The 11401-nt window shown below is 33.7% G+C and overlaps 1 protein-coding gene across 1 annotated transcript; it reads left to right on the top strand.

The window, feature by feature from the left end:
- Nucleotides 1–1971: 1971 nt before the first annotated feature.
- Nucleotides 1972–5313, top strand: LOC137925774 (uncharacterized). Its single transcript, XM_068769243.1, has 2 exons — nt 1972–2772; nt 5227–5313. Exons 1-2 carry the CDS (start codon nt 1972–1974, stop codon nt 5311–5313), a joined length of 888 nt encoding a protein of 295 aa, XP_068625344.1.
- The last annotated feature ends 6088 nt before the right edge of the window (nt 5314–11401 follow it).

Here is an 11401-nt window from a genome sequence, read left to right as displayed (position 1 = left end):
TTTGCTGCGAAATTAGGCGATCCGCAGAAGGTCAAGGACGGACATATTACTCATGGAAATTGGGCGTTGGCTGCAGGAATATGCGACGTGGGTAAGCCCTTATTAAATGGAATGAAGGTATAGTTAAGGTTAAAGAACCGGTCATATTGGCAATCGACTGAAAAGAAAACGAAAAATACCCAAACTCATTTTATTTTTTAACATGTTTAAATATAGAAATAATTTTAAAGCGTCCACGGCTATCTGTTCTGCGCGCCATATTACTCACCCATAGCCATTGTACATCGGTGACTTTTGTTCTTCTACGAATTTCCCCCTGAATATATCTCTTAAAGAAATTGCGAGCATACTCATTACTATGGCTTTCTCAATGAAGCCATAAGCAGGAGGCCAAATTTCTGTACCACAGGTCATCTCAGTTTACATACATTGGTCTTAGACTTTCATCTGAATGTACTGAGAGATGTTAGACGAAAGCTTGTTTCGTAATTTCCCGAACGCTGCCCAGCTTTGGATTTGACTGTTAACTTCTTTTTCGACGTCTTTTTTTGTATTTTAAATTACCTCCGTTATTAGGGGTTTCTCTTGGGTCAGGGACTTTATTTAACAAATTGTTTTCTTTCATTGTCACTATTCATTTTCGTACTTCTCTCTCATCCTTCATAACTTCTGTTGCTCTTTCATTCATTACATTCTCTTTGGTTTATTTCCTTTCATTTATAATCCTTACATGCATTGCCTCTCTTACTTCACAAAATTCTTTCAAATCGTTTAATTTACAATTTTAAATTCCTTATTCACGTTTTTTACTTTAATTTTAACTTAACATATCATCGATTAATATATCCGACCGATATTTTTTTTAATCTTTATTTTTGGTTATAACATCCTCGATGACTTTCCGGTAATAATCTAGGAATTCTTTATCTGCCATAAGGGAGGCTTGGTGCCATATTCCACTCTTTCCTACAGCTCAACTTCATACTCATATCTTTCTTTTGCGAATACGGGACAAATTTTTATTGCGTGCATTTTTCTCAACGTTGGACTTACCTAATTTGAATTACATTCCAGATATACATTCGAGTCAATGACTTCAAGAATATAGTCTGCATCCCAATATCAAGACACCATGTAATTGTTACGTACTATGGGTTCTGACTCGGAATAGAACACTACTGGTTCACAAGGAGTCCTTTATTCACAAATCAGATAGTCATCCTACTTTAACACAAAGTATACCTTCGCTTAGTACAAACTTCGCTTCCAAATCGCTCGAGAAATCACTGTCCAAATAACTTACCAAGTAATCACTTTGTAACACTGATCGTAGATCTTAATCTTATAACTCGAAAAACAACACTGAACTGTCGACATGGGGAGAACACCTATTTATACTACGGAGAAGGTTATAGTAAGTTCGAGATAGTACTCGGTTAGAATTTCCGAGAAACTTACACAAAATTCTATAAATAACTTCAAGGTCACGTGTGTTTCCGGCGCTTCTTGATTGTAGGGTTCCGTGTTTATTGTTTATAGGGTTCTGTAACTCGTTCTATGTAACATAATTATATGGTGTCCATTTAAAACACTATTTCATTATCATAATAACTCTTCATTGAAGTTTTATTACTATGCATAACAATTGTTATTGGAGTGAAAACAATAAAAGTAATTAAAACTTTAAATAGGTTTCAATTATTGTATTGAAGTTCTATCATTGATTTGTGTGGTGTTACCGATTGTACATGTTATTTCAAATGACAATATATATGCTTTCAATTTAAAATGTTATTACATATACAATAATAAATCAAATATATGTACAACGACATGTAATATTCTATCAAGATACTTAGATTAATTGAAGTGTTTGAACGAAAATTGGAAAGAACATTTTCATTGTTCTATTGTTCAATCATTGATGTGACCGTGTTGTGAACCGTACATGTGGTAGCTCTCGAGGTTATAATGTTGAGTGTTAACAACTACAGGCGAACTGGACCCGGATTGTCATTGAACTATATAAATCAACTTGCTCTAGAGAACTTTCTAGAAAACGAATTACAAATGTTCCTTTATCCGTTAAACTTCACGCGTTATATTCTGTTTTCAAATAGATATAGCATTTGTTGTAATTTTATTACACCCAACAATCGAAAAGCAAATTGCTGTTCATTTATCTGTTCTATCTGTTACGTTTTCATTTACGGATATGCAATTCATGTTGACAATATATATAAAAACACAACAGAATCACTTCTATCGGCTATTCATCTAATCAACCACTTTATTTACATTTTTATCTGCATCTTGAATTCCATTCTGAACGCTACGAAAAGTGAAGCCAATGTCGATATCATATTGAAAATTCAACGCCTCCAGAAATCTATTAAACTCGACAAAATCAACTACAAAGGTCTAATCTTTGTTAATTGGATTTACATTCTCAGTATTTGCTCTTTCTATATATTTCTAAGTATACTTCATATATATTTAAAAAACATTTCGATTACTCTCGTCTTTAGTTACATAACCCTGTTGCTTCTGGATTCAAATATAATATATTTGATACGAGTCAATAAGCTGCTCGTCTATAGCATAGACTCATGGATGTCGGAACTAAAGCGTTTGGATGGAAAGTGCTGGAACGACGGCATCGAAGACGCAGTTGGATACAAACAACATTTGGTCCGATTCAATGACGTTGTTAAAACATTCCTTGAAATATTAGAAGGTTCTATAATTTACAGAAATCTTATTGAAATTCCGGTAATTTTAAAACTAAAAGGTTACAATCAAAGTTTGTAAATACGTTTCGCAGGACGATAAGTTTTTGGTAATGGTTGCTTAACTTTCAGAATTTCTGTTACAACTGCGTCATACTGTTGAACTGTTTGACAAATGTGCAAATACTGATCGTGGTTAGTGACTTTTTTGTACATAATAATGTTTAGACCATTGTTATTTGTCCATTGTCAATATATGTTTAGTGGTATACTAAACAACTAACATAGTGTAAGAATATTGTACTAACATAAATATGGACTGAAAATATGGTCTGAATTAAAGATTTATTATTAATATTATTAGTGAGAAATGTCTTTGATATATGAAAGTGGATCACAGGTTTGAATTTAACTTGACGGTTACTTTAAGGTTAGGTTAGGTTAGGCTTTACATCTACCATAAACGGGGCCTTCGGAGTCGCGGGAGTTTAGGGTGAGGGCCCTAAATTCCCACTAGCTTCGGCAACTCTGAGGCGGACGAAGGTTCGACGTGGTCTCGAACCATCGCGATAGCACCACGAGGGTTTCGGGGGTAGCGTATTCGCGCATACCCCGGGACGGGCTATCGAAAAATAGCACAGCGCGAGGGAAGACCGCGTGGCGATCCCTAACCGGGAAATACCGCGGTCGTTTAGCGCAGAGGGCGATCACCGGGGGGGTTTTTAGTGGGTAGGAATCCCACATACCCCTGTCCTCCCCCCAGAGGCAGGGCATCTTGAATACCGGAAGATTTCCCCAACCGAAAAAAAAGAAAAAAAAAAGGTTAGGCTTTACATAGACTTCCGCCATATTATAACTAAGACGGGTTTTTATCGGTTATTTATTATTATAATTGTTTTTTTTTAAAGTGACATTGTATATCTATTTATACATACAATTTTACTTTCAATAATACACTAATCCGTTCAATAATTTTATCAATAAACTTTGATTGATCACAGGTGTAAAAACGTAAAAATATTTGCTGTCAAATAATATAAGGTAAAGCCTATTCATAAATTAATTTTTTCAGCAATAATTAATACAGTAATGATGATGTAGTATAAAAGAGCGTTTTCAAAATTCAAAATTTAGAACAAAATTTTTTTTTAATCATATCTTACAATTTGTTATTGCAATCTTTGTACTGCCAGAAGTATTTAGTCTCCGGCATTCTAATTAGAGTAATTATTTTATGTAAGTTAATTTCAAATAGGTATAAAAGGTCCAAAGCTTTTTGATCATAATGGAGCTTTTGTTAACTTTAAGGCTTTTATACCTATGTCTACACACAAGGTTCATCTCGGATTTTTTGGATTAGATTAAAAAATATAAATTCATTCGCATTTACCTATTGTTATCTATATGTGTATGTTAATATAGTAAGAATCTGGGTAAAATTATTTACAGAATTCAGCTGGAAACATATTCATACTGATATCTATTATTTGGACTCTTAAACTGGCATTCCTACTATTCATGCTGAGTTTTGGATCTGAAAACTTACTTATAGCACTCAAGAATTGCAATTCTACATTCATTATGTTGCAAGAATCTACCGGACGTCTAGGTGCGTGTTTTGTTTTTATCTCAGGTCCCAATGAGTGTTGTTATTTAATATCATTTTAAATATTCTTCATATTGCTGGTAATATTTTTCTTAAAGCCAAGCTAGTCAATGACCTCACGGAGCTAAAAGTTTTACGCATACCAAACAAAACAATGGAAGAAAAGACGCTATGGATAGGACAATATTTATATTCGCCCATATTTATACCCATTTAAAACTACGAAAACAATGATTAACCAACAAAAATTGTCAGCCAATCACAAGTCGAGAAATATTGTAGAGCGCTCTCTTTCGGTCGTTGTATATAAACAATTATATTTCTGTGGGATTCCCCTTTTCGATACACTGACGATGACGTAATGTAGCTGCTAGAAGTTCATGTGAAACGCTTCTTTATTTTGGACAAAATCGTTTCTATGTTCTTATGTGCCAAAACGAAAGTCTTCGAGTGTACAAGGTTAGAACTTGTTTAATTGGTAATATGATTTTCTCAAAGCCTTCCACCCACTTTAATCCGTTGTCATCAAGTAAGATTGCTTGGAATAAGGACATCGAAATAAATCATTCGTTAGATATTACAGGTATTTTAAATACATTTTTAAATATTTTAGTGAATGAAATTGCTGATACGTTCTAGTTAAATGTATACATAATACAATATCAGCGTATATTTAACTTTATGTTTGAGGTTATAAATTAGTTTGGACCAGTTTTTTAGACGTTAAAAAATTAGTTTTGTGAAACATTCTGTATGAAAATTTTCCCTCTTCCAATTCTTTTAACAGTTTTCATATTACTACGTAACTTTCATACATATGTCTAAAATATTAATACAAAGTTTTATAAGTAAGGTTTTGATTAATATTTTGACTTGATATTTTTGTTTTAGGCAAGAGATCGCTGTACAAAACCTTGTCCCGTGCATCCTGGGACGCATGCACCGCGATGTCCACCGACTCTGGTATCCTCGCTGTGAACGCATCTTTACCTTTGTCTCTCATTTCCGTCATTGCTACTTACTCTGTTGTACTGCTTCAAATTGCCTTTTTATAATTTATTTTTTATGTAAAGTATCAATTTAATTAAATCTAATTACTCTACGATTGCAATTGTATTTTTTGTGAATATGGTAGAGTCTTTGTATGGATACAAAAGTCGCTATTGTTTTGATCACAAAAAAGGTTTCGATTAAACAATTTAATACAAAATGTACTTTTACTTTATCGATTTTAAAAGGTTTACTTTCGTATGTATGCTGAAAAAAATGTGTACACAATCGAAGTGACACTAAAAAATTTAAATATATATTAATTTACTTTTTCTTATGTGAGTTATCAGTTTTAATATTTAATGATATATGGTAAAATTATGTAGAAAAGCAAATGTAATATAATTTAAATTTAAAAAAAATTACTGTAACTCAATGATAAAATAATTCGGGTATTTATAGTACAGAAGTAGAGTTGTGGTGTGTAGAGTGGAGATCCGCTGAATGACAACGGGTGAGGAACATCGGTAGTGCAATCGATAGCTGTTGGGGCTGAAATGTTCACGAATGGCGATCACCGGCGTGGGTTGGTCCCCTATTAAGTGGATTGACGACATAGTTAAGTTGCAAAGTCACTGAATACAGGCACCGAAGGACTGTACATCGTATTGATCTTTAAGGAAGACCTTACAGTAGGCGTCCATCTGCTAAAAAGAAGAATAATCGACCTGCTTGTTTACCTTTTACATCTCCATCGTCGTCACCAACACTATAGTTCTTTTCAAATTCGCATTTTATCGTAGTTGGCATTATTGGCTTAAAGAAGTATTTATCCTAAGTAAGAAAAGGACTAATGTATAGCTACTTCAGCTATGTAGCAGTAGTCGTGCAATAAAGTATACCGCCCGCCAGGCCGCTGATAAATCACTCGTGATTTAACGGTGGTAGTTGTGTAATTCGCATTGTTTGCCGCACGCGCATTTATACTGCTACGTAGCTGAAGTAGCTATATATTATTCCTTTTCTTACTTAGGATGGACTTCCGCAAAGTAACGCCTCAATCTATTAGATAAGTATTTATCTGATGCAAGATTTTCAATTTTAGAATCAATTATATTTACCCATTGCGTCCAGAAACAATAGTTATATCTTATAATCATTCAATTTGTAACTACACGTTATTGATCTACAACGCTGTCAAGGTTTCAATGCTAAAAAATATAATTAAGACATTTCATATTTACAATTACTACTTAGATTGATTGGAAAAAGCTAGCAATGGAGAATTTTCATTACACTAATGTATTTTAATCAATGTTGTACGTGACTTGGGAACGCATACACGTTCGTTCGCAATGTTCGGTGTTAATTACAACAGACAAAATATACCAAATCAACTTTATCAAGAGAATTTTCTAGAAATTAACTTGCAAATGTTTCTTCGTCCGTTTACCCTTATCAGATATATTCCGTTCTCATGTAGATATAGCATTAGTTGTAACTTTATTACTCCTAACAATCGAAAGACTAGTTGCTTTTCTTTTATCTTCTGTTTTTGCTTCATTATTATGTATATTATTGCTATTTATTTGGAAATTATAAATAATAGCAACGTACAGACACCACTTCTTTCCATTATCTTAATCAATCACACTATCTATATATTCGCCTGCATTGTAAACTCTATTCTTAACGTTCTGCAAAGTGAATCCCATGTTAAACTTATCTTGTATATCCAGCGAATGCAAAGGTCCATTAAACTAGTAAAGATCAACTACAGAGATTTCGTCTTCGTCAATTGGATATACATTTTCGTCATCTATTGTTTCTATATATCACTGAGTATAGTTCTCGTGTATTTAGAAAATTTTTCATTTACTCTGTCCTTTTATTATATAATATTATTACTTCTGGATTTAAATATAATATATATGATACGAGTCAATAAGCTGTTGGTGTATAGTATCGAAAAATGGATGACGGAGCTGAAGTGTTTGAATGAAAAGTGTTGGAACAATGTTGAATATGATAAACATTTGTTACGTTGGAATGACTTAAACGAAACTTTTCTCGTAATTATAAACACTTCGAATATTTACAGAGAACTCATTGAGAAACTGGTAAATTTCAATTTAAATGATGATTATAGTGGTATTATTGATTTTAAACTTTTAGATGTGGTCTAAATTTAAAATTGTAAAAGTGACATGATCGATAAGTATGCTTTTAGTTATTGTGTGTTAATTTTCAGAGTTTCTGCTATAATTGCATCATACTGTTGAATTATTTAACGAACTTACAAATAATGCTCGTGGTTAGTATGATTTGAATATTTTTCATCATCGTCATCATCATTTTAGCTGCTGGACTTCCACTGCTGGGCACAGGCCTTCCGTACAGATTTCCGGTCGAAGGTTGCTTTCATTTAGTGTATTTCGACGACGTTATTATGAACATCTGTCCTTGTGGGTGGACATTCTTCACTGTGTTTGTTGATTCTGTCTTCACTACAGAACCTTAAGGCTCTAAAGGCTATCTGCCTTCTCACTGCCACTTCAACTTACGAATCCACTGCTCTACTGTATCAGTAGTAGATGTATTTAAACTCATCTCATTATTTAACAATTTATTCTAGATTTGTTGCTTTATTTTTTGCATTATTTCAATTGATTTTCTAACTGGTGTCTTTTTTATTATTATTCTGGGATAAAGTACAGTAAAAGCTGTTTATTCGCGGGATATATGTTTCATAAATATGCCGGAATACAGAAACCGTGAATACGAAATAGTAATATAATTTATATGGGATTATAGGGAATACGTTCCTAGGTGACAAAATAAAAAAATATGAAAATCGATTTAATTGAAGCTTTCGATCATTCTTTTGATTCTTATTTTTATCTTAAGGTTTAAAAATGATTTGTTAAAGTTTAAACAATGATTTGAAGAATTGGAATTTTCTCTAACTTGGCAGTTTTTAAAAGTTTCTTTAATTTATTCTGATATGTAACAGTCGCGTTAGCATTTTGCCTCTCAATAATAAGGTTGCTTCAATCTGGTTAATGTTCATAAAGAAATCCCTAGCTCATTCGCCTTTCTTAAATCTTCACTAAAATTGTACAAAATATATGCCACGTTTTCAGTGTTTGCTGAAGCCTCTTTTTCAATGGGCTGTGAATTTAAGTTTTTTACATAACTTTTTATATTAGTCCATTTGACGGCATTTACAAAGGATATTGGGTTGGGTAGCAATTGGAATTATTTATTATTGTTATTTATGTACTTATTAGATCCGCGATTAAAGAAATTTTCAGCCACGAATATAGAAATTGGGTCACATTTTTTAATCCGCGAAAATATTTAAATTGAAATCGCGTATGAAGGCGCTTTTACTGTATGTAAAATTCATAAACTCTTTACCAATTTCCATTTTATTTCCTTACTCGTTTTATTTATACGTTCATTGAGATTTTCAGATTACAACGGAACAAATATTAGTTGTGATGGCAGCATTATGGTCATTTAAACTTACGTTACTGCTGTTTTTGCTGAGCTTTGGATCTGAGAAGTTAATTATAACACTCAAGAATTGCCATTGTACGTTTCTTATGCTGAAATCATGCACACGATGTCCAGGTGAGAATTTTCGTTCATCTTTTTCAACGTTTTACATTTCCTCAATGTCTTTCACATTTCAGCTGTTGTATTTAACTCCATCTGGAAGATGGTCGTCTTTCGTCCGATGTGTTACATTAAATATATTTTTGTTTAATGTTAGGTGTAAAAAAAACCCGTACCTTTTGTTATTAATTCTAATTTGTATCGCTAGTGTTTTTTTAACAATATTTTTTTTTCGCTTTTACTAAACGCATACAGTTGGGAGAGGGTTGCCGCTATTTGATACGGATCTTTCTACTCCCAGCTGTGAGGCACGACAGCGTTTTATAATTTTTTTCAATTTTTCTTACACAATTTTATCTTATTGGTAAATACAGCTAAAATTTATACATATTAACAAGTATTTGATTATCAGTCGTACCGCGAGCATTTACCAAAGTTAATTGTTACAGTTTTGTGTATATTGTAAAGGTCATCGCAATATACACGCTATTCCTTATAAATCGTTTATGAACCTTTGTATTTGTTAAAAGCCAACGTATGAGATTGCGGTTTCTGATTTACGAAATAAACGATTTGACAGCTTGTTGAGTGTCGCTAAGATTCGGAACGACCTGCCGGGGTCTATTTTACCTGATGAGTTGAACTCTGGAGCCTTTGACAGTAGAGTGAACAGGTTTCTTTTGGATAGGCGTGAACCATCTTCGTCTTCATCTACACTTTCCATAAGGTGAGATGGAAGACAAACGCCTATTCCATTACAACCATATAAAAAAATTACAATTGTTGATATTCAATTGTTACTAAGTTAAAATTTCCATATATATGTTGGGTACAGGTTGATTTCAAATTGATGTAAACCTTTATTGAAGAGAATATATAGCTCATTTGCTGTCAATTAATGTATTACATACCCTATTCAAAAACCAATGGTTTCTGAGATATCAAAGATTTATTTCGTTATAAAAATTCCTATAGTAAAAAGTTTGTCTCTTTTTGAAAATTCTTGGCAAAACTTAATAAATTTTATAATTACGTAAGAAAGTATATGAAATGACATTATGTGGGTTTAAAAGGCATAGAACAATAAAAAGTGCTATATCAATTGTTTACATGACTCTAAAAAATAAAATTGTATAAAGACACCTACTGATTCTGTATATAGCACAAGACTGGTCATATGTAGAACACTGAAGCCATGAAGTGACAGAGAACTGGGCACATCGCTCACGCAACTGATGACTATAGGGATCGAAGTTCGCAAGTTTAACCAGTGTGTATACAAATCCGTGACGTGATCTCTTACATCAGGCTTCATAGAAGGCTCAAGGTCACCCAGAGAGCAATGGAGAGGCCTATACTCGGAGTTTCGCTGCGAGATCGAATCACAAATACGGAGACACGTAGAAGAACTAAGATCACCGAAGCAGCTCGAAGTAGCAGTGGGTGATGCATATCGCGGGCAACTAATGGCTGTTATTACCGAAAAGCTCTCAAGTGGCTACCACGAGCTGGTGAATGCAGCGTGGACACTCCTTCCCCCCACCCCTCAAGTAGGTCGAAGACAAAGCTAAAGTTGTCGGGAGTCGCTGGACTCAGCGCAAGATCAGTCATCACCACTTTTGGTGTATACTTATACCTTACAAGGGCGTTTATCAGCTGAAAAAATTAGGATTTTGGCCACAGTATGAAAATAATCTTTATATGATTGTTTTTTGTTTAAGACAAGAAATTGGTGTTCAAAAGTTTGTCCCGTGCATCCCTGGAGGCTTGCAAGTCGATTTCTGCTGACGGTGGGATTATCACTGTGAACGCATCTTTACCGCTGGCCGTCATATCTGTTACAGCTACTTACTCTATTGTACTGCTCCAATTTGCTTTTTTGTAATTCGTCTTTTTTTCTTAATATAAAAGTGAAATAAATTTTAGGTGTTTCATTTTATATATGTTTTATTATTAGTTTTTATATGCATCTGTTTTATATATATAAAAGTGTTTTTTGTTGATATGTTAGTATTCTTCTTTGTGCATATATGTTCACAGTAATGATCGAAGTGATATTTTTTAAAAGTGATATTTTTCAAATTTTAATGCAAAATACGAATTGTCACAAAGAATGTCTACTTACGACACGTGTAGTTCCTCTATTTGACTCTAGATGGCGCTAGTTGTATTTTACATTGTGCTGGCATTTGTATAGAGCTGGTTACATAAGTAATTTGGACCGATCTGAAGTTTTATCGCGACCTCTAAGAGTTCTGCTTCCTTTTGGGAATATCCTTTGAAGCTCCGCACAGGAAGGGTATCTTTGGCCAAATGCCATCGGAGCCAAGAGTAAAGGAACTCCGCTAGTAATTGCTTCTAAGTGACTAGGGAAGTACGGTTCTACCAACTACTCCCGCCCCGCGATTATAGAGGAACTACCTTCGGGCCACCCCTCCAGCTATAGGGGTTGCCA

This window comes from Battus philenor, unplaced genomic scaffold (assembly GCF_028537555.1).
Source record: "Battus philenor isolate CCGP_79_NKW_IND1 unplaced genomic scaffold, ilBatPhil1.0.hap1 SCAF_27, whole genome shotgun sequence".
In the NCBI taxonomy this organism is placed as follows: domain Eukaryota; kingdom Metazoa; phylum Arthropoda; class Insecta; order Lepidoptera; family Papilionidae; genus Battus; species Battus philenor.
The sequence above is the reverse complement of the archived record's forward strand: the minus strand, read 5'-3'. Positions and strand labels throughout refer to the sequence as shown.

Excerpts from the sequence above, each read along its gene's own strand:
- LOC137925774 (XM_068769243.1), top strand. The coding sequence starts at position 1,972 with ATGTTGAGTGTTAACAACTACAGGCGAACTGGACCCGGATTGTCATTG. Across the intron at positions 2,773-5,226 it reads GAAATCTTATTGAAATTCCG|GCAAGAGATCGCTGTACAAA; the intron begins GTAATTTTAAAA and ends TTTTTGTTTTAG.